Below are 25050 nucleotides of genomic sequence, written 5' to 3' on the forward strand. Positions count from 1 at the left end.
GTCTATACACCTCACCCCTTATTCCCTGTCTATATACCTCACCCCTTATTCCCTGTCTATACATCTCACCCCTTATTCCCTGTCTATACACCTCGCCCCTTATTCCCTGTCTATACACCTCACCCCTTATTCCCTGTCTATACATCTCACCCCTTATTCCCTGTCTATACACCTCACCCCTTATTCCCTGTCTATACACCTCACCCCTTATTCCCTGCCTATACACCTCACCCCTTATTCCCTGTCTATACACCTCACCCCTTATTCCTTGTCTATACATCTCACCCCTTATTCCCTGTCGATACACTTCACCCCTTATTCCCTGTCTATACACCTCACCCCTTATTCCCTGTCTATACACCTCACCCCTTATTCCCTGTCTATACACCTCACCCCTTATTCCCTGTCTATACACCTCACCCCTTATTCCCTGTCTATACACCTCACCCCTTATTCCCTGTCTATACATCTCTTCCTTATTCCCTGTCTATACACCTCACCCCTTATTCCCTGTCGATACACCTCACCCCTTATTCCCTGTCTATATACCTCACCCCTTATTCCCTGTCTATATACCCCACCCCTTATTCCCTGTCTATATACCTCACCCCTTATTCCCTGTCTATATACCTCACCCCTTATTCCCTGTCGATACATCTCGCCCCTTATTCTCTGTCTATATACCTCACCCCTTATTCCCTGTCTATACACCTCACCCCTTATTCCCTGTCTATATACCTCACCCCTTATTCCCTGTCTATACATCTCACCCCTTATTCCCTGTCTATACACCTCCCCCCTTATTCCCTGTCTATACACCTCGCCCCTTATTCCCTGTTTATACACCTCACCCCTTATTCCCTGTCTATACATCTCACCCCTTATTCCCTGTCTATACACCTCACCCCTTATTCCCTGTCTATACACCTCACCCCTTATTCCCTGTCTATACACCTCACCCCTTATTCCCTGTCTATACACCTCACCCCTTATTCCCTGTCTATACACCTCACCCCTTATTCCCTGTCTATACACCTCACCCCTTATTCCCTGTCTATACACCTCACCCCTTATTCCCTGTTTATATACCTCACCCCTTATTCCCTGTCTATATACCCCACCCCTTATTCCCTGTCTATATACCTCACCCCTTATTCCCTGTCTATATACCTCACCCCTTATTCCCTGTCGATACATCTCGCCCCTTATTCTCTGTCTATACACCTCACCCCTTATTCCCTGTCTATACACCTCACCCCTTATTCCCTGTCTATATACCTCACCCCTTATTCCCTGTCTATACATCTCACCCCTTATTCCCTGTCTATACACCTCACCCCTTATTCCCTGTCTATACATCTCACCCCTTATTCCCTGTCTATACATCTCTTCCTTATTCCCTGTCTATACACCTCACCCCATATTCCCTGTCTATACATCTCTTCCTTTTTCCCTGTCTATACACCTCACCCCTTATTCCCTGTCTATACACCTCGCCCCTTATTCCCTGTTTATACACCTCACCCCTTATTCCCTGTCTATACATCTCACCCCTTATTCCCTGTCTATACACCTCACCCCTTATTCCCTGTCTATACACCTCACCCCTTATTCCCTGTCTATACACCTCACCCCTTATTCCCTGTCTATACACCTCACCCCTTATTCCCTGTCTATACACCTCACCCCTTATTCCCTGTCTATACACCTCACCCCTTATTCCCTGTCTATACACCTCACCCCTTATTCCCTGTCTATACATCTCACCCCTTATTCCCTGTCTATACACCTCATCCCTTATTCCCTGTCTATACACCTCACCCCTTATTCCCTATCTATACATCTCACCCCTTATTCCCTGTCTATACACCTCACCCCTTATTCCCTGTCTATACATCTCACCCCTTATTCCCTGTCTATACATCTCTTCCTTATTCCCTGTCTATACACCTCACCCCTTATTCCCTGTCTATACACCTCACCCCTTATTCCCTGTCTATACATCTCTTACTTATTCCCTGTCTATACATCTCACCCCTTATTCCCTGTCTATACACCTCGCCCCTTATTCCCTGTCTATACACCTCACCCCTTATTCCCTGTCTATACATCTCACCCCTTATTCCCTGTCTATACACCTCACCCCTTATTCCCTGTCTATACACCTCACCCCTTATTCCCTGCCTATACACCTCACCCCTTATTCCCTGTCTATACACCTCACCCCTTATTCCTTGTCTATACATCTCACCCCTTATTCCCTGTCGATACACTTCACCCCTTATTCCCTGTCTATACACCTCACCCCTTATTCCCTGTCTTTACATCTCACCCCTTATTCCCTGTCTATACACCTCACCCCTTATTCCCTGTCTATACACCTCACCCCTTATTCCCTGTCTATACACCTCACCCCTTATTCCCTGTCTATACACCTCACCCCTTATTCCCTGTCTATACACCTCACCCCTTATTCCCTGTTTATATACCTCACCCCTTATTCCCTGTCTATATACCCCACCCCTTATTCCCTGTCTATATACCTCACCCCTTATTCCCTGTCTATATACCTCACCCCTTATTCCCTGTCGATACATCTCGCCCCTTATTCTCTGTCTATACACCTCACCCCTTATTCCCTGTCTATACACCTCACCCCTTATTCCCTGTCTATATACCTCACCCCTTATTCCCTGTCTATACATCTCACCCCTTATTCCCTGTCTATACACCTCACCCCTTATTCCCTGTCTATACATCTCACCCCTTATTCCCTGTTTATACATCTCTTCCTTATTCCCTGTCTATACACCTCACCCCATATTCCCTGTCTATACATCTCTTCCTTATTCCCTGTCTATACACCTCACCCCTTATTCCCTGTCTATACACCTCGCCCCTTATTCCCTGTTTATACACCTCACCCCTTATTCCCTGTCTATACATCTCACCCATTATTCCCTGTCTATACACCTCACCCCTTATTCCCTGTCTATACACCTCACCCCTTATTCCCTGTCTATACACCTCACCCCTTATTCCCTGTCTATACACCTCACCCCTTATTCCCTGTCTATACACCTCACCCCTTATTCCCTGTCTATACACCTCACCCCTTATTCCCTGTCTATACACCTCACCCCTTATTCCCTGTCTATACATCTCACCCCTTATTCCCTGTCTATACACCTCATCCCTTATTCCCTGTCTATACACCTCACCCCTTATTCCCTATCTATACATCTCACCCCTTATTCCCTGTCTATACACCTCACCCCTTATTCCCTGTCTATACATCTCACCCCTTATTCCCTGTCTATACATCTCTTCCTTATTCCCTGTCTATACACCTCACCCCTTATTCCCTGTCTATACACCTCACCCCTTATTCCCTGTCTATACACCTCACCCCTTATTCCCTGTCTATACATCTCTTACTTATTCCCTGTCTATACATCTCACCCCTTATTCCCTGTCTATACACCTCGCCCCTTATTCCCTGTCTATACACCTCACCCCTTATTCCCTGTCTATACATCTCACCCCTTATTCCCTGTCTATACACCTCACCCCTTATTCCCTGTCTATACACCTCACCCCTTATTCCCTGCCTATACACCTCACCCCTTTTTCCCTGTCTATACACCTCACCCCTTTTTCCTTGTCTATACATCTCACCCCTTATTCCCTGTCGATACACTTCACCCCTTATTCCCTGTCTATACACCTCACCCCTTATTCCCTGTCTATACACCTCACCCCTTATTCCCTGTCTATACACCTCACCCCTTATTCCCTGTCTATACACCTCACCCCTTATTCCCTGTCTATACACCTCACCCCTTATTCCCTGTCTATACATCTCTTCCTTATTCCCTGTCTATACACCTCACCCCTTATTCCCTGTCTATACACCTCACCCCTTATTCCCTGTCTATACATCTCACCCCTTATTCCCTGTCTATACACCTCACCCCTTATTCCCTGTCTATACACCTCACCCCTTATTCCCTGTCTATACATCTCACCCCTTATTCCCTGTCTATACACCTCACCCCTTATTCCCTGTCTATACACCTCACCCCTTATTCCCTGTCTATACACCTCACCCCTTATTCCCTGTCTATACATCTCACCCCTTATTCCCTGTCTATACACCTCACCCCTTATTCCCTGTCTATACACCTCACCCCTTATTCCCTGTCTATACACCTCACCCATTATTCCCTGTCTATACATCTCTTCCTTATTCCCTGTCTATACACCTCACCCCTTATTCCCTGTCTATATACCTCACCCCTTATTCCCTGTCTATATACCTCACCCCTTATTTCCTGTCTATACATCTCACTCCTTATTCCCTGTCTATACATCTCACCCCTTATTCCCTGTCTATACACCTCACCCCTTATTCCCTGTCTATACACCTCACCCCTTATTCCCTGTCTATGCATCTCTTCCTTATTCCCTGTCTATACATCTCACTCCTTATTCCCTGTCTATACACCTCACCCCTTATTCCCTGTCTATGCATCTCTTCCTTATTCCCTGTCTATACATCTCACTCCTTATTCCCTGTCTATACACCTCACCCCTTATTCCCTGTCTATGCATCTCTTCCTTATTCCCTGTCTATACATCTCACTCCTTATTCCCTTTCTATACACCTCACCCCTTATTCCCTGTCTATACATCTCACCCCTTATTCCCTGTCTATACACCTCACCCCTTATTCCCTGTCTATACACCTCACCCCTTATTCCCTGTCTATACACCTCACCCCTTATTCCCTGTCTATACACCTCACCCCTTATTCCCTGTCTATACACCTCACCCCTTATTCCCTGTCTATACACCTCACCCCTTATTCCCTGTCTATACACCTCACCCCTTATTCCCTGTCTATACACCTCACCCCTTATTCCCTGTCTATATACCTCACCCCTTATTCCCTGTCTATACATCTCTTCCTTATTCCCTGTCTATACACCTCACCCCTTATTCCCTGTCTATACACCTCACCCCTTATTCCCTGTCTATACACCTCACCCCTTATTCCCTGTCTATACATCTCACCCCTTATTCCCTGTCTATGCACCTCACCCCTTATTCCCTGTCTATACGCCTCGCCCCTTATTCCCTGTCTATACATCTCACCCCTTATTCCCTGTCTATACACCTCACCCCTTATTCCCTGTCTATACACCTCACCCCTTATTCCCTGTCTATACACCTCACCCCTTATTCCCTGTCTATACATCTCTTCCTTATTCCCTGTCTATACACCTCACCCCTTATTCCCTGTCTATATACCTCACCCCTTATTCCCTGTCTATATACCTCACCCCTTATTTCCTGTCTATACATCTTACTCCTTATTCCCTGTCTATACACCTCACCCCTTATTCCCTGTCTATACATCTCTTCCTTATTCCCTGTCTATACATCTCACTCCTTATTCCCTGTCTATACACCTCACCCCTTATTCCCTGTCTATACATCTCACCCCTTATTCCCTGTCTATACACCTCACCCCTTATTCCCTGTCTATACATCTCACCCCTTATTCCCTGTCTATATACCTCACCCCTTATTCCCTGTCTATATACCTCACCCCTTATTTCCTGTCTATACATCTTACTCCTTATTCCCTGTCTATACATCTCTTCCTTATTCCCTGTCTATACACCTCACCCCTTATTCCCTGTCTATACACCTCACCCCTTATTCCCTGTCTATACACCTCAACCCTTATTCCCTGTCTATACACCTCACCCCTTATTCCCTGTCTATACACCTCACCCCTTATTCCCTGTCTATACACCTCACCCCTTATTCCCTGTCTATACACCTCACCCCTTATTCCCTGTCTATACACCTCACCCCTTATTCCCTGTCTATACACCTCACCCCTTATTCCCTGTCTATACATCTCACCCCTTATTCCATGTCTATACACCTCAACCCGTATTCCCTGTCTATACACCTCACCCCTTATTCCCTGTCTATACACCTCACCCCTTATTCCCTGTCTATACACCTCACCCCTTATTCCCTGTCTATACACCTCACCCCTTATTCCCTGTCTATACATCTCACCCCTTATCCCCTGTCTATACACCTCACCCCTTATTCCCTGTCTATACATCTCTTCCTTATTCCCTGTCTATACACCTCACCCCTTATTCCCTGTCTATATACCTCACCCCTTATTCCCTGTCTATACACCTCGCCCCTTATTCCCTGTCTATACACCTCACCCCTTATTCCCTGTCTATATACCTCACCCCTTATTCCCTGTCTATACACCTCACCGCTTATTCCCTGTCTATACACCTCACCCCTTATTCCCTGTCTATACACCTCACCCCTTATTCCCTGTCTATACACCTCACCCCTTATCCCCTGTCTATACACCTCACCCCTTATTCCCTGTCTATACACCTCACCCCTTATTCCCTGTCTATACATCTCACCCCTTATTCCCTGTCTATACACCTCACCCCTTATTCCCTGTCTATACACCTCACCCCTTATTCCCTGTCTATACACCTCACCCCTTATTCCCTGTCTATACATCTCACCCCTTATTCCCTGTCTATACACCTCACCCCTTATTCCCTGTCTCTAAGTCTCCCTCCAGATATATTGAGATTGAGCTGGTGTGTGTGTGTCTCATATCTGTCTCTACGTCTCCCTCCAGATATATTGAGATTGAGCTGGTGTGTGTGTTTCTCATATCTGTCTCTACGTCTCCCTCCAGATATATTGTCATTGAGCTGGTGTGTGTGTGTGTCTCATATCTGTCCCTGTCCGTCCCCAGGTCCCTCGCCACTGGATGTCAGAGGACAGTAAACACGTGTTGATCCAGATCTTATGGGACAACCTCAAGCTGCACCGGGATCTCATCCAGCCGTTCTACATCCTGTGGAACACACAGAGTAGGTTACAGTCTACAGCAGGTCCTGAAGCCGTCTCAGTGAAATGCATTAAGTCAGTCTATAGCAGGTCCTGAAACAGTCTCAGTGAAATGCATTAAGTCAGTCTATAGCAGGTCCTGAAATCGTCTCAGTGAAATGCATTAAGTCACAGTCTACAGCAGGTCCTGAAGCCGTCTCAGTGAAATGCATTAAGTCACAGTCTACAGCAGGTCCTGAAGCCGTCTCAGTGAAATGCATTAAGTCACAGTCTACAGCAGGTCCTGAAACCGTCTCAGTGAAATGCATTAAGTCACAGTCTACAGCAGGTCCTGAAACCGTCTCAGTGAAATGCATTAAGTCACAGTCTACAGCAGGTCCTGAAACCGTCTCAGTGAAATGCATTAAGTCACAGTCTACAGCAGGTCCTGAAACCGTCTCAGTGAAATGCATTAAGTCACAGTCTACAGCAGGTCCTGAAGCCATCTCAGTGAAATGCATTAAGTCACAGTCTACAGCAGGTCCTGAAACCGTCTCAGTGAAATGCATTAAGTCACAGTCTACAGCAGGTCCTGAAACCGTCTCAGTGAAATGCATTAAGTCACAGTCTACAGCAGGTCCTGAAGCCGTCTCAGTGAAATGCATTAAGTCACAGTCTACAGCAGGTCCTGAAACCGTCTCAGTGAAATGCATTAAGTCAGTCTACATCAGGGTCTGAAACCGTCTCAGTGAAATGCATTAAGTCACAGTCTACAGCAGGTCCTGAAACCATCTCAGTGAAATGCATTAAGTCACAGTCTACAGCAGGTCCTGAAACCGTCTCAGTGAAATGCATTAAGTCACAGTCTACAGCAGGTCCTGAAACCGTCTCAGTGAAATTCATTAAGTCACAGTCTACAGCAGGTCCTGAAACCGTCTCAGTGAAATCCATTAAGTCACAGTCTACAGCAGGTCCTGAAGCCGTCTCAGTGAAATGCATTAAGTCACAGTCTACAGCAGGTCCTGAAACCGTCTCAGTGAAATGCATTAAGTCACAGTCTACAGCAGGTCCTGAAACCATCTCAGCACCTTGTTTTATCAAGGAACAGATAAAGCCAAGTCTATATTTTACTGTGGTTTTAAGAAGAGCATATCTGTATGAATCGTGGATGTCTTGTAGCCTAACTTTGTAGCCTAGCTTTGTAGCCTAGCTTTGTAGCCTAACTTTGTAGCCTAACTTTGTAGCCTAGCTTTGTAGCCTGGCTTTGTAGCCTAACTTTGTAGCCTAGCTTTGTAGCCTGGCTTTGTAGCCTAGCTTTGTAGCCTAGCTTTGTAGCCTAACTTTGTAGCCTAACTTTGTAGCCTAACTTTGGCAGATGGAAGAGCTCTGAACCATGGGCAGCTATGTGTCAGCCATTTTGGATCTCTGTGTACTGAAAACCTGTTTTCGTTTTCTCTGTCCTCGGTTACTGTCCTCGGTTACTAATGTCTGGGAGCTAACAGGGGTCTGTTGTTCTCTCTGTTCTCTGTGTTTCAGGGCTTAATTGTGCTCTGTTGTTAGACAGTGAGTGTTCTCTTTAGGACTCGGCAGCCGAGTCTCTCTCCTTTGTCTCTCTCTCTCTGTGTGTCCTGTCTGCTCTTCTCTGCTTTGCTGCACCCTGTTTGTTCTCCTTGTCGTCGTTTTGGGGGAAAAACCTGTTTTCGTTTTCTCTGTCCTCGGTTTCTTTATGTGGTTGAAAATGCATCGCTTGTATTGCTGTTTTCCTCTTGGCTGACAGTCTTGGGAATTCTGTGGGCTGTCTTTGATCGACTTGTCTAAATGGTGTTGTTTCTAGAGTGATTCGTTTTCTTCAGTTCTTCCAACATTTTAATGTGTGTCTTCGTCTAGTTGGATCTCAAATCTACTCCTGTATTTGAGAATGGGTTAGCATCTGTGTTTTACTGTGTGTGTGTGTGTGTGATCGGTCTTGCATACCTACGTGTGTGTGTGTATACGTGGACACGTTTGGTATATATGAAGTGTGTATTAGTGTAGCCTACATGTCCATCTTTCTGACCCCTGACCCCTGCCTCCAGGTGTGGGCTACCCGTTGTGTCGTCCTGTGAGCGAGGCGGAGCGTCCGTTTGGGGAGGAGCTACTCCACAGCGTGGTCAAGAGCATCCAGAGGAACGACGTCTCTCGACCAATGGGACAGCTCCTACAGCTGCTGGGGCAGAGCCTGGGGGTCAAGAGGCAAAGGTCAGGGGTTACACATTGATGACACCATTGTCCATGGGGCATGTTCAGGAGGATGTAACGCTACTGAAACATTCAGATAGAAATGTTTCATGTAGAACTTAATTGTCTGCCAGGATAAAGAATCATCAGCTCTATTCGTCCTATTTCTATCTCTCTGCAACATTCAGAGCGCATCACTAAATGCCACTCGGCCATCGCTCATCCATATATTTATATGTACAGTTGAAGAGGGAAGTTTACATACACTTAGGTTGGAGTCAATAAAACTCGTTTTTCAACCACTCCACAAATTTCTTGTTAACTTCTTGATCCTACTTGAGACGCAGATGTCTCAACTAGGCACCTGGAAATGCAAATGCGCTACGCTAAATGCTAAATGTACTCGTTAAAACTCAAACGTTCATCAAAATACACATGCAGGGTATAGAATTAAAGCTACACTCGTTGTGAATCTAGCCAACAAGTCAGATTTTTAAAATGCTTTTCGGCGAAAGCATGAGAAGCTATTATCTGATAGCATGCAACACCCCAAAATGCCTGAATGCGACGTAAACAAAAGATTTAGCGTAGCCGGCGATACACAAACGCAGAAATAAAATATAAAACATTCATTACCTTTGACGAGCTTCTTTCTTGGCACTCCTATATGCTCCATAAACATCACTATTGGGTCTTTTTTTCGATTAAATCGGTCCATATATACCCAAAATAGCCATCTATGGAAGCTGTGTACTTCAGAAAAAAACATTGTTTTAAAACGCAGCGTCATTTTTTTAAATTAAAAAAGTCGACGATAAACTTTCACAAAACACTTCGAAATACTTTTGTAATCCAACTTTAGGTATTAGTAAACGTTTATAATCTATCAAAATGATTACAGGGCGATGTGTATTCAATAGCTCCTCGTCTTCAAATCAATGGCCGACAATGTGCACTTCAAAACATCCTGGCGGAGACCGGAAGAAATGGAATCCAGTTAGTTGGATTTACCAACAAAAAACTCCCCCGGATAATGACGACAATGGCGACATCGTGTGGAATCTGTAGGAATTGCATGCAGGTCCATAATTAATTTTGTGCCCTTTTAACAATCCATGAAAGTGACGCATGGATATTATTTTTAGCTTTCAGTGAGCAGTTTTTCTTGCGCTTTTCGATCAAACACACGATCTGTTATAGTCACAGCCGTGATTTAACCAGTTTTAGAAACTTCAGAGTGTTTTCTATCCACACATACTAATCATATGCATATACTATATTCCTGGCATGAGTAGCAGGACGCTGAAAAGTTGCGCGATTTTTAACAGAATGTTCGAAAAAGGAGGGGGTTGGCTTAACAGGTTTTAACAAACTATAGTTTTGGCAAGTCTGTTAGGACATCTACTTTGTGCATGACACAAGTAATTTTTCCAATAATTGTTTACAGACAGATTATTTCACTGTATCACCATTCCAGTGGGTCAGAAGTTTACATACACTAAGTTGACTGTGCCTTTAAACAGCTTGGAAAGTATAGCCAAAATATAGTCAAGAAAATTATGTCATGGCTTTAGAAGCTTCTGATAGGCTAATTGACATCATTTGAGTCAATTGGAGGTGTACCTGTGGATGTATTTCAAGGCCTACCTTCAAACTCAGTGCCTCTTTGCTTGACATCATGGGAAAATCAAAAGAAATCAGCCAAGACCTCAACAAAAATTCTAGACCTCCACAAGTCCGGTTCATCTTTGGGAGCAATTTTTAAACGCCTGAAGGTACCACGTTCATCTGTACAAATAATAGTACGCAAGTATAAACACCATGGGATCACGCAGCAGTCATACCGCTCAGGAAGGAGATGCGCTCTGTCTCCTAGAGATGAACGTGCTTTAGTGCAAAAAGTGCAAATCAATCCCAGAACAACAGCAAAGGACCTTGTGAAGATGCTGGAGGAAACGGGTACAAAAGTATTGATATCCACAATCAAACGAGTCCATAACCTGAAAGGCCGCTCAGCAAGGAAGAAGCCACTGCTCCAAAACCACCATAAAAAATAGCCAGACTACGGTTTGCAACTGCACATGGGGACAAAGATCGTACATTTTGGGAAAATGTCCTCTGGTCTGATGAAACAAAAATAGAACTGTTTGGCCATAATGACCATCGTTATGTTTGGAGGAAAAAGGGGGTGGCTTGCAAGCCGAAGAACACCATCCCAACCGTGAAGCACGGGGGTGGCAGCATAATGTTGTGGGGGTGCTTTGTTGCAGGAGGGACTGGTGCACTTCACAAAATAGATGGCATCATGAGGTAGGGAAATTATGTGGATATACTGAAGCAACATCTCAAGACATCAGTCAGGAAGTTAAAGCTTGGTCGCAAATGGGTCTTCCAAATGGACAATGACCCAAAGCATACCTCCAAAGTTGTGACAAAATGGCTTAAGGACAACAATGTCAAGATATTGGAGTGGACAAACAGTTCTTTGTGGGCAGAACTGAAAAAGCATGTGCGAGCAAGGAGGCCTACAAACCTGACTCAGTTACACCAGCTCTGTCAGGAGGAATGGGCCAAAATTCACCCAACTTATTGTGGGAAGCTTGTGGAAGGCTACCTGAAACGTTTGACCCAAGTTAAACAATTTAAAGGCAATGCTACCAAATACTAATTGAGTGTATGTAAACTTCTGACCCACTGGGGAATGTGATGAAAGAAATAAAAGCTGAAATAAATCATTATTATCACTATTATTCTGACATTTCACATTCTTAAAATAAAGTGATAATCCTAACTGACCTAAAACAGGGAATTTTTTTACTAGGATTAAATGTCAGGAATTGTGGAAAAACTGAGTTTAAATGTATTTGGCTAAGGTGTATGGAAACGTCCGACTTCAACTGTACAAATTCTCATTCACCCCTTTTAGATGAATGTGTATTAGGTAGTTGTTGGGAAACTTATTTTACTGCACTGTCGGGAACTAGAAGCACAAGCATTTCACTACACTCAATAACATCTGCTAACCATGTGTATGTGACCAATAAAATGTGATTTTGATTTGAGTTCGTTGGTGTAAATATAGCAAGGTTGGGAAAAAGGTTACGGTCAACATTAAGTATCATTAGCCCCTTTGATGTCAAAGACAGACAGACGTTCATGCTATCTACTGTAGCTAGTCTGCTAAATGTCCTCTGTAACATCTAACGTCCCTGTGCCCTTCCCTGTGCAGGAGTCTGTACAGAGACATCCTCTTCCTGTGTCTGGTGGCTCTGGGAAAGGACAACATTGACATCGGTAAGTCTGCGTTCATTGTGCTAGTAGTTTCAGAAGTACTGTAGTGTACTCGCAGCCAACTACTCTTCAGGTGCAACAAGGCACAAAAACGTAATCTAGAAGTCAACCCGTACACGTCCTCTAGAAGTCAACCCATACACGTCATCTAGATAGAAGTCAACCCATACACGTCCTCTAGAAGTCAACCCATACACGTTCTCTAGAAGTCAACCCATACACGTCCTCTAGAAGTCAACCCATACACGTCCTCTAGATAGAAGTCAACCCATACACGTCCTCTAGATAGAAGTCAACCCATACACGTCCTCTAGATAGAAGTCAACCCATACACGTCCTCTAGAAGTCAACCCATACACGTCCTCTAGAAGTCAACCCAGAAACATCATCTAGAAGTCAACCCATACACGTCATCTAGAAGTCAACCCATACACGTCCTCTAGAAGTCAACCCATACACATCATCTAGAAGTCAACCCATACACGTCATCTAGAAGTCAACCCATACACGTCCTCTAGAAGTCAACCCGTACACGTCCTCTAGAAGTCAAGCCGTACACGTCATCTAGAAGTCAACCCGTACACGTCCTCTAGAAGTCAACCCGTACACGTCCTCTAGAAGTCAACCCGTACACGTCCTCTAGAAGTCAACCCGTACACGTCATCTAGAAGTCAACCCGTACACGTCCTCTAGAAGTCAACCCGTACACGTCCTCTAGAAGTCAACCCGTACACGTCCTCTAGAAGTCAACCCATACACGTCCTCTAGAAGTCAACCCGTACACGTCCTCTAGAAGTCAACCCGTACACGTCCTCTAGAAGTCAACCCGTTCACGTCCTCTAGAAGTCAACCCGTACACGTCCTCTAGAAGTCAACCCGTACACGTCCTCTAGAAGTCAACCCGTTCACGTCCTCTAGAAGTCAACCCGTACACGTCCTCTAGAAGTCAACCCGTACACGTCCTCTAGAAGTCAACCCGTACACGTCCTCTAGAAGTCAACCCGTACACGTCCTCTAGAAGTCAACCCATACACGTCCTCTAGAAGTCAACCCATACACGTCCTCTAGAAGTCAACCCGTACACGTCCTCTAGAAGTCAACCCGTACACGTCCTCTAGAAGTCAACCCGTACACGTCCTCTAGAAGTCAACCCGTTCACGTCCTCTAGAAGTCAACCCGTACACGTCCTCTAGAAGTCAACCCGTACACGTCCTCTAGAAGTCAACCCGTTCACGTCCTCTAGAAGTCAACCCGTACACGTCCTCTAGAAGTCAACCCGTACACGTCATCTAGAAGTCAACCCATACACGTCATCTAGAAGTCAACCCATACACGTCCTCTAGAAGTCAACCCATACACGTCCTCTAGAAGTCAACCCATACACTGTTGAATGCTCCTGCAGTGGACTGCGGAGTTTTCCTCCAGAAGGTCTTCAGTTTAAATGCCATTGAAATCGGTGTTGAACATCGATGTGGTGTAACTCGTCTCACTCTTTCTCCTCCCTCCAGATGCTTTTGACCGCGAATACAAGATGGCGTACGACCACCTCAGCCCCAACCTGGTGAAGCTGACGCACAACTGCGACCGTCCGCCCAGCGCTGGGGTCATGGAGTGTCGCAAGACCTTCGGAGAGCCCTACCTCTAACCCCTGACCCCTTTACCCCTGACGTTTCACCTCCGTCACTCGGCCAGTCACCTCCTCCACCCGGCCAGCCAGTCCCCTCCGTCACTCGGCCAGTCACCTCCTCCACCCGGCCAGCCAGTCCCCTCCGTCACTCGGCCAGTCACCTCCTCCACCCGGCCAGTCACCTCCTCCACCCGGCCAGTCACCTCCATCACTCGGCCAGTCACCTCCTCCACCCGGCCAGCCAGTCACCTCCATCACTCGGCCAGTCACCTCCTCCACCCGGCCAGCCAGTCACCTCCGTCACTCGGCCAGTCACCTCCTCCACCCGGCCAGCCAGTCACCTCCGTCACTCGGCCAGTCACCTCCTCCACCCGGCCAGCCAGTCACCTCCGTCACCCGGCCAGTCACCTCCTCCACCCGGCCAGCCAGTAACCTCCTCCACCCGGCCAGCCAGTCACCTCCGTCACTCGGCATAGCACAGCCGTGGGTAGCCCACATGAAGAGATCTTTTGTGTCCATGAAAAGCGCATGTATAAAAATCCATGTATTACAACGTTGGCTCTCCCGAAGAGGACTGAGGAGCTTTAAAGACGAGCTCAGGAATCCCTTTTAGAAAGACGTACAGAATGCGTGACGATGAGCTTGTTGACACTGCGATGTTTTAGGGTCATGTCCGTCACCTGTGAGAGATGTGACGGGGCTGACCAGAGACTAACGGAGCTGACCAGAGACTAACGGAGCTGACCGACCAGGGGGTTATTATGTAGTCTGACCAGTCTCACAAAAGGGATGTTGTTGTTTTTATTTAAATCCCATCTCATCACCTGGTCGTTAGAGGTTCTGGACGTACCCCTCTGGATGGATGGAGATCATACTCATTAACGTAACAACGGTTTCACACACCATGACGTCTTCTATTTCGGGGTACTTATATTTTAAGAAATCTTGTACAAATTGTTACATAAAATACAAAATGTACTTTATATACGACAGTAGTAGTAGGGACCTTTTATAAAAATAAAAAATAAACATTTGTATTATATGTTTATTATATATATAGAGACTAATATTAGCAATATTTTACTTAACTTGAATTCTATTTATACAAAGTAAGACTTTTATTTATTTTAGTCTGTTTTATTTGTTTAGCTGGATGTACTGGCTTCGTGTCAGGGTGAAACATCTATTCCTCTCCTCCTGTGGTTGATGGATGTACTGGCTTCGTGTCAGGGTGAAACATCTATTCCTCTCCTCCTGTGGTTGATGGATGTACTGGCTTCGTGTCAGGGTGAAACATCTATTCCTCTCCTCCTGTGGTTGATGGATGTACTGGCTTCGTGTCAGGCTGAAACATCTATTCCTCTCCTCCTGTGGTTGATGGATGTACTGGCTTCGTGTCAGGGTGAAACATCTATTCCTCTCCTCCTGTGGTTGATGGATGTACTGGCTTCGTGTCAGGGTGAACCATCTATTCCTCTCCTCCTGCGGTTGATGGCTGTTAGAATGTTCTAGTAGTATTTACAGTGAGTAGTGTAACTGTATCTGCTACTGTATCACACTGATGTCCATCTTAAACTGAACTAAGCTGGTTTGAAGTATTGTATCAGTGAGGGCATTCAAAGATTCACTCAAAACAACTAAAGTCGCTTTAAAACTGCCAAAATATTGCGTTTAAATACTTCATTTCCGACGCACTTTACAACAGATGTTGTTGTTGACAAGACGTAAAGCCTGAGTACGGATTGATTCGTTTGATCAACAAAATATAAATATCTATTACAGAAATACCCATACTGAGTCGAATACTTTGACGTTTACAAAACTGATTGACCACTGTTTCTGTTTTTAAAGTAAATGTGCAACTGTAAAACAGACTTTGACATCGTTGGCACAACATGCTGCATGAATCGGCTCCTCAGATATCAGTATTAATATCATTAAATTTGAAGTACCTTTTAAAGTACCTTCAAGTTAAAGTTGGAGTACCTTTTAAAGTACCTTCAAGTTAAAGTTGGAGTAACTTTTAAAGTACCTTCCAGTTAAAGTTGGAGTAACTTTTAAAGTACCTTCCAGTTAAAGTTGGAGTAACTTTGAGGACCTCTGTGTACTGTTAAGAACATGTAGTTACCCCTTTGATATATGGAGGGAATATTGCTTACACGACAGTAGGTTCCGTGTTTCGTGTCCTTTCATATTCACCTGTACGTGTGGGCCTCCCTTCAGGTGTTATAAACTGTGAATAGTGGGTTATGACAGGGAATTTACAAGGAACGTATGGGGTTGTTCAATAGTTTTGAGGTAACTGTCTGTTCCCCTTCAAAAACCTTTTATGTTATTTTCATTTATGTGTTTTAGAACCAAAAAATAATCATCCAAAACAGTACGATGGTACAGTGTGTGTACTGAACAAAAATATAAACGCAACATGTGAAGTGTTGGTCCCATGTTTTCATGAGCTGAAATAAAATATCCCAGAAATGTTCCACACGCACAAAAAAGCTTATTTCTCTCAAATAATATTTTGCGCATAAATTTGTTTGCATCCAAAAAAATTTATCCTTTGCCAAGATAATCCAAATCAAGAAGCTGATTAAACAGCATGTTCATTACACAAGTGCACCTTGTGCTGGGGACAATTAACGGCCACTCTAAAATGCGCAGTTTTGTCACACAACAGAATGCCACAGATGTCTCAAGTTTTGAGGGAGCGTGCAATTTGCATGCTGACTGCAGGAATGTCCAACAGAGCTGTTTCCAGAGAATTGAATGTTCATTTCTCTACCGTAAGCCGCCTCCAACGTTATTTCAGAGAATTTAGATTCTTCAGTACATCAAACTGGCCTCACACCCGCAGACCACATGTAACCACGCCAGCCCAGAACCTCCACATCCGGCTTCTTCACCTGCGGGATCGTCTGAAGGAAGAGGAGAGGGGTGCTGAGGAGTATTTCTGTCTGTAATTTTTTTTAACTTTTGTGGGGAAAAAATAATTCTGATTGGCTGAACCTGGCTCCCCAGTGGGTGGACTTGGCTTCCAAGTGGGTGGGCCTGGCTCCCCAGTGGGTGGACTTGGCTTCCAAGTGGGTGGGCCTGGCTCCCCAGTGGGTGGACTGGGTTCCAAGTGGGTGGGCCTATGCCCTCCCAGGCCCCACCATGACTTTATTTTTAATTGACTGATTCCCTTCAATACACTGTAACTCAGTAAAGTCTTTGAAAGTGTTGCATGTTGCGTTTTATATTTTAGGTCAGTCTAGTTCTGTTAGGAGATATAAGTCTAGAGTTGGGGGTTCAGTAAGAATGATTCATACCATTGATGTGTAGGTGATTTGGGGTTCATTCCATTTCAATTCCAGTCAATTCTCTTCAATGCTTTTCAATTTGGAATTTGGTTTACTTTCGAAATTGACCCATTTGAAATGGAATGGAGCCCCTCCAGTCACAATTTCCCAAACCGGAAGCCAGTTCTGTTCTGGTTTCTAACCCACGTTAAGGACGTCAGGCCCGACACAAGTTGTGTTTCTTCCATACAAGGTACTATAGGAGTAACACCCTACGTTTGGGTTCGTTGTTCAGCAGCACAAATGAATGTTCAGTTGGCACATCACATGCAGTCAAACCCTTTTTTTGGGGGGGGGGTGAAAATAAGTGGTTGAAGTATCAGGACCTCTGTACAGTGGCTATGATGACACAGCTGTTTATCCCCTGGCCTGTTATACTGATGATACCAAGTATCAGGACCTCGGTACAGTGGCTATGATGACACAGGTGTTTATCCCCTGGCCTGTTATACTGATGATACCAAGTATCAGGACCTCGGTACAGTGGCTATGATGACACAGGTGTTTATCCCCTGGCCTGTTATACTGATGATACCAAGTATCAGGACCTCGGTACAGTGGCTATGATGACACAGCTGTTTATACCAGGCCTGTTATACTGATGAAACCAGGTATCAGGACCTCGGTACAGTGGCTGTGATGACACAGCTGTTTATACCAGGCCTGTTATACTGATGATACCAAGTATCAGCCTTTGGCGATGTATTGTCTTCAGTTAATTTTACATCATGTCTGGTGATTTTATGTGCGAGGGGGGGTGTGCACCTGAACATAGATTATAATGCTTTCAGTTGTCTTGAGTGGACAACGACCGTTGAGTCCACTTGACCAGGTAAACACTTGAAAATCCTCCCAGGTTTAAAGTCCGCAGCAACATCTCTCTCGCCAGGGAAAATACTTCCAACTCAGCATGAAAAGTACCTTTATGACGTGATAATGTCCCCCCCTCCCCCTCTTTTAACAGATACATTAAACGCCTCTCCTGGCCGACTGCAATATAGACGGAAACGTCAACAGTCGTCTTACCTAACGTGAGGCACGCCGGTGACCTCCAATTACAATGTAACAACAGACTGATGTCATTGGCTAGAAGAGGACCTTTTTGTCAAAGAAGGGTCCAATGAGAGCTGGCCACTTCAATGATTTGACAGCTGAGAGCACCGGTCGCAGAATAGCGCTACTATGCAAACATGAAACGGACGTTGCTATTTTGAAAAGCTAAAGATTGTTACCAACCAAAGTGGTTAAGAGAGACCTGGACTGTCCCCCCCCCCAAAAAAAATATCACTCATGATATCAGCAGTGTGAACAGCTTTTAAATCGTTTAGTTGTCAATCTCTGCAGATGAAGGGCTCTAATTCAATCCGCGAGGCGGAAGTGTTCCTGATTGAGCAGAGACTGCATTGACGGTAAACGGTGCCTATGGCCGCTCCATGGGAAGTGATCTTTACATTCCCATCACAGAATCTGCTTCAGCTGTACAGACTGAATAGAGCTCTAGAAGGTTTTTAGTCGTTCTAGAAGGAAAATGTACAAACAAAAAAATGTTTCATTGTATTTAGGGTCAATGTATAATATTTGATCTGCTCTTTGTATAGAGAAGACATTTTGTAAAAAATGTTCCTTGTGTTGTTTTACAGCTCTGTGCGACGGGTCTGTGGATCTGATGATGAGATTAATCATGTACTGTTGGACTGGATCTTTTTAGAGTTGTCTCAGACTGGAAATAAAATCACGTATACCGTGGCCAATCGTGTGTGTTTCTACATGGGGATTTAATCACTTATACCGTGGCCAATCGTGTGTGTTTCTACACTGGGATTAAATCACTTATACCGTGGCCAATCGTGTGTGTTTCTACGCTGGGATTAAATAACGTATACCGTGGCCAATCGTGTGTGTTTCTACACTGGGATTAAATCACTTATACCGTGGCCAATCGTGTGTGTTTCTACGCTGGGATTAAATCACGTATACCGTGGCCAATCGTGTGTGTTTCTACACTGGGATTAAATCACGTATACCGTGGCCAATCGTTGTGTGTTTCTACACTGGGATTAAATCACGTATACCGTGGCCAATCGTGTGTGTTTCTACACTGATTAAATCACGTATACCGTGGCCAATCGTGTGTGTTTCTACACTGGGATTAAATCACATCTACCGTGGCCAATCGTGTGTGTTTCTACACTGGGATTAAATCACGTATACCGTGGCCAATCGTTGTGTGTTTCTACACTGGGATTAAATCACGTATACCGTGGCCAATCGTGTGTGTTTCTACACTGGGATTAAATCACGTATAACGTGGCCAATCGTGTGTGTTTCTACACTGGGATTAAATCACTTATACCGTGGCCAATCGTGTGTGTTTCTACACTGGGATTAAATCACGGAAACCGTGGCCAATCGTGTGTGTTTCTACACTGGGATTAAATCACTTATACCGTGGCCAATCGTGTGTGTTTCTACACTGGGATTAAATCACGTATACCGTGGCCAATCGTGTGTGTTTCTACACAGGGATTTAATCACGTATACCGTGGCCAATCGTGTGTGTTTCTACACTGGGATTAAATCACGTATACCGTGGCCAATCGTGTGTGTTTCTACACTGGGATTAAATCACGTATACCGTGTCCAATCGTGTGTGTTTCTACGCTGGGATTAAATCACGTATACCGTGGCCAATCGTGTGTGTTTCTACACAGGGATTAAATCACGTATACCGTGGCCAATCGTGTGTGTTTCTACACTGGGATTAAATCACGTATACCGTGGCCAATCGTGTGTGTTTGTACACTGAGATTAAATCACGTATACCGTGGCCAATCGTGTGTGTTTCTACACAGGGATTTAATCACTTATACCGTGGCCAATCGTGTGTGTTTCTACACTGGGATTAAATCACGTATACCGTGGCCAATCGTGTGGGTTTCTACACTGCGATTAAATCACTTATACCGTGGCCAATCGTGTGTGTTTCTACACTGGGATTAAATCACGTCTACCGTGGCCAATCGTGTGTGTTTCTACATGGGGATTTAATCACGTATACCATGGCCAATCGTGTGTGTTTCTACACTGGGATTTAATCACGTATACCGTGGCCAATCGTGTGTGTTTCTACACTGGGATTTAATCACGTATACCGTGGCCAATCGTGTGTGTTTCTACACAGGGATTAAATCACGTATACCGTGGCCAATCGTGTGTGTTTCTACACTGGGATTAAATCACGTATACCGTGGCCAATCGTGTGTGTTTGTACACTGAGATTAAATCACGTATACCGTGGCCAATCGTGTGTGTTTCTACACAGGGATTTAATCACTTATACCGTGGCCAATCGTGTGTGTTTCTACACTGGGATTAAATCACGTATACCGTGGCCAATCGTGTGGGTTTCTACACTGCGATTAAATCACTTATACCGTGGCCAATCGTGTGTGTTTCTACACTGGGATTAAATCACGTCTACCGTGGCCAATCGTGTGTGTTTCTACATGGGGATTTAATCACGTATACCATGGCCAATCGTGTGTGTTTCTACACTGGGATTTAATCACGTATACCGTGGCCAATCGTGTGTGTTTCTACACTGGGATTTAATCACGTATACCGTGGCCAATCGTGTGTGTTTCTACACTGGGATTAAATCACGTATACCGTGGCCAATCGTGTGTGTTTTTACACTGGGATTAAATCACGTATACCGTGGCCAATCGTGTGTGTTTCTACACTGGGATTAAATCACTTATACCGTGGCCAATCGTGTGTGTTTCTACACTGGGATTAAATCACGTATACCGTGGCCAATCGTGTGTGTTTCTACACTGGGATTAAATCACGTATACCGTGGCCAATCGTGTGTGTTTCTACACTGGGATTAAATCACGTATACCGTGGCCAATCGTGTGTGTTTTTACACTGGGATTAAATCACGTATACCGTGGCCAATCGTGTGTGTTTCTACACTGGGATTAAATCACTTATACCGTGGCCAATCGTGTGTGTTTCTACACTGGGATTAAATCACGTATACCGTGGCCAATCGTGTGTGTCTTTTACACTGGGATTAAATCACGTATACCGTGGCCAATCGTGTGTGTTTCTACACTGGGATTAAATCACTTATACCGTGGCCAATCGTGTGTGTTTCTACACTGGGATTAAATCACGTATACCGTGGCCAATCGTGTGTGTTTCTACACTGGGATTAAATCACGTATACCGTGGCCAATCGTGTGTGTTTTTACACTGGGATTAAATCACGTATACCGTGGCCAATCGTGTGTGTTTCTACACTGGGATTAAATCACGTATACCGTGGCCAATCGTGTGTGTTTCTACACTGGGATTAAATCACGTATACCGTGGCCAATCGTGTGTGTTTCTACACTGGGATTAAATCACGTATACCGTGGCCAATCGTGTGTGTTTTTACACTGGGATTAAATCACGTATACCGTGGCCAATCGTGTGTGTTTCTACACTGGGATTAAATCACTTATACCGTGGCCAATCGTGTGTGTTTCTACAATGGGATTAAATCACTTATATTCGTGGCCAATCGTGTGTGTTTGTACACTGAGATTAAATCACGTATACCGTGGCCAATCGTGTGTGTTTCTACACAGGGATTTAATCACTTATACCGTGGCCAATCGTGTGTGTGTTTCTACACTGGGATTAAATCACTTATACCGTGGCCAATCGTGTGTGTTTCTACGCTGGGATTAAATCACGTATACCGTGGCCAATCGTGTGTGTTTCTACACTGGGATTTATGCTTAAAACGACGTCCACAGCCTTGACGGCGAACGCCATCTTTGTGAACGCCGGCGAAAATGACGTTTGAGAGACACACTGTCAACAACACACTTTGTTGTATATATTTTTCTGATAAATACACCTTTTGATTGAATCCTGGCTTTCAATTTCAAATGACCTCCGAACATTTGTTTTCACACAACATAATGAATTAACCAATCAACACTACACCTTGCATTGAATATTATTTTTTTTAAAAGGATTTAATTGCAGCATGGATTGTAAGTACAACATATGGATAGGTTACTATACATCAATACATTCTCTTTGCATCCATCTGACCCACACAAGTGTATTGCATACATACATACGTAACACATGACACACTACAATGCTGACAGTCAATGACATAATGGTACCATATGGGGGTCGTGTAACTGATCTACACCATTCCTGGGTATTCTAGACACTGAATCATTCACACGAAGAACTCAAAAGCTGCTGTACCTCTCTGCACCTGATAAACCGGGGTTTTTGTTTTTTTAACTCTAAAAGAAATGACTGTATTGACATTTATACACGGATGAACACTAAAATGGATGTGTGTTTGTGTGGCTGGATAACGTCTACGATTACTGAGTCTCTCTTCAGGATTGTTGTGGACAGAGAACCTCTACTGCTGCACGTCAGTTCTGGTGAAGGAGACCAGCCATAGTCCAACCATGAAGGTGTCCACTGATTCAACAACACCTGGCTCAACATAGACAACACCATCCCCTCTGTGAACAGTAACACTAGGGAACCTCTAACCCCCCTGTACCGTGAATGTTAGTGACCGACAACGATACAGTTTTGGCGGTTATTATTTAAATGACTTCCTGACACGCCTCTTTTTTTTCTCCCCTCCCTCCTCATTGTAGTATGATGTACTACAGTACCCATAATGCTCTGTACAGTACAACATATTCAGTTTCATCTTAGTTTAAAAACATTTTTTTTAAAGAAGACGTTCCTGAAGCTAACATAATGGTTGGGTGGACTGGGTTCCAAGTGGGTGGGCCTGGCTCCCCAGTGGATGGGCCTGGCTCCCCAGTGGGTGGGCCTGGCTCCCCAGTGGGTGGGCCTGGCTCCCCAGTGGGTGGACTGGGTTCTAAGTGGGTGGGCCTGGCTCCCCAGTGGGTGGACTGGGTTCCAAGTGGGTGGGCCTGGCTCCCCAGTGGGTGGACTGGGTTCCAAGTGGGTGGGCCTGGCTCCCCAGTGGGTGGACTGGGTTCCAAGTGGGTGTGTCTGACCTCTGACCTCAGATGGAGACGGGGCAGATAATAATACGGTCTTCCAGCATCACGCTGAGCACCAGAAACACGAAGTAAAGCATGAACATGGTGAGGCCCAGAACGCGGCTCATCTTCCACCGACACGCCGCGATGCTGACGATGACGAAGAGGAGCATGACGAAGAGGAGCACGATGGCACAGAACAGACCGTTGGAGTTCACCGCCACCGGTACGCCGCCTTGCATCGCCGAGAAGATCAACCATGGGACAGGCAGGCTGCAGTAATGTTAGGGGGGGGGGGGACAGACAGACAGACAGACAGAGAGAGGAGGGGTGGAGGCAGAGGGATGTAGAGAGGGAGAGACAGAGAGGAAGGGTGGAGGCAGAGGGAGAGACAGAGAGAGGAAGGGTGGAGGCAGAGGGAGAGACAGGGAGAGGAAGAGTGGAGGCAGAGGGAGAGACAGAGAGAGGAAGGGTGGAGGCAGAGGGATGTAGAGAGGGAGAGACAGAGAGAGGAAGGGTAGAGGCAGAGGGATGTAGAGAGGGAGAGACAGAGAGAGGGGAAGGGTGGAGGCAGAGGGATGTAGAGAGGGAGAGAGGAAGGGTAGAGGCAGAGGGATGTAGAGAGGGAGAGACAGAGAGAGAGGAAGGGTAGAGGCAGAGGGATGTAGAGAGGGAGAGAGGAAGGGTGGAGGCAGAGGGATGTAGAGAGGGAGAGACAGAGAGAGAGGAAGGGTAGAGGCAGAGGGATGTAGAGAGGGAGAGAGGAAGGGTAGAGGCAGAGGGATGTAGAGAGGAAGAGACGGAGAGAGTGGAGGCATAGAGGGGGAGAGATATCACTATGGGGCTTTAGCTAACCCCATAGTGATATCTCTGTAGTTACAGTGGTCTATACTAACCTCATAGTGATATCTCTGTAGTTATAGTGGTCTATACTTACCCTATAGTGATATCTCTGTAGTTATAGTGGTCTATACTAACCCCATAGTGATATCTCTGTAGTTATAGTGGTCTATACTAACCCCATAGTGATATCTCTGTAGTTGCAGTGGTCTATACTAACCCCATAGTGATATCTCTGTAGTTACAGTGGTCTATACTAACCCCATAGTGATATCGAAGATGTTGGATCCCACTGAGCTGGACACAGCCATGTCTCCCAGTCCTTTCCGGGCCACGATGACACTAGTGATGAGGTCAGGGATGGAGGTGCCCGCTGCCAGGATGGTCAGGCCCATGATCTCCTCTGAGATGCCTATGGTCTCACCCACCTAGGGAGACAACAGTCAGCCAGTCAACCAATCAGTCTCATCCACCTAGGGAGACAACAGTCAGTCAACCAATCAGTCAGTTTCACCCACCTAGGGAGACAACAGTCAGTCAGTCAACCAATCAGTCTCACCTACCTAGGGAGACAACAGTCAGTCAGTCAACCAATCAGTCTCACCCACCTAGGGAGCCAACAGTCAGTCAGTCAACCAATCAGTCTCATCCACCTAGGGAGACAACAGTCAGTCAGTCAACCAATCAGTCTCACCCACCTAGGGAGCCAACAGTCAGTCAGTCAACCAATCAGTCTCACCCACCTAGGGAGACAACAGTCAGTCACTCAACCAATCAGTCTCACCCACCT

General features: G+C 45.4%; 2 protein-coding genes across 2 annotated transcripts in view; one reads left to right on the forward strand and one right to left on the reverse strand.

The window, feature by feature from the left end:
- The window catches only part of LOC139411771 (C-myc promoter-binding protein-like), a 151232-nt gene extending 136787 nt beyond the window's left edge, over positions 1-14445 (forward strand). Inside the window, exons 33-37 of the mRNA XM_071158504.1 lie at positions 6824-6941; positions 8434-8460; positions 8973-9135; positions 12344-12408; positions 13914-14445. Coding sequence (XP_071014605.1) covers positions 6824-6941; positions 8434-8460; positions 8973-9135; positions 12344-12408; positions 13914-14050 — 510 coding nt within the window. The 3' untranslated portion in view covers positions 14051-14445. The remainder of the gene's footprint in view (positions 1-6823; positions 6942-8433; positions 8461-8972; positions 9136-12343; positions 12409-13913) is intronic.
- An 8471-nt stretch (positions 14446-22916) lies between these two features.
- The window catches only part of LOC139411772 (sodium/potassium/calcium exchanger 1-like), a 36784-nt gene continuing 34650 nt past the window's right edge, over positions 22917-25050 (reverse strand). Inside the window, exons 9-10 of the mRNA XM_071158505.1 lie at positions 24522-24688; positions 22917-23693 (exon numbers count right to left, since the gene is read on the reverse strand). Of these exons, the coding sequence (XP_071014606.1) occupies positions 23444-23693; positions 24522-24688 (417 nt within the window). The 3' untranslated portion in view covers positions 22917-23443. The remainder of the gene's footprint in view (positions 23694-24521; positions 24689-25050) is intronic.

The sequence above is a fragment of the Oncorhynchus clarkii genome, chromosome 6 (genome assembly GCF_045791955.1).
Source record: "Oncorhynchus clarkii lewisi isolate Uvic-CL-2024 chromosome 6, UVic_Ocla_1.0, whole genome shotgun sequence".
In the NCBI taxonomy this organism is placed as follows: Eukaryota; Metazoa; Chordata; class Actinopteri; order Salmoniformes; family Salmonidae; genus Oncorhynchus; species Oncorhynchus clarkii.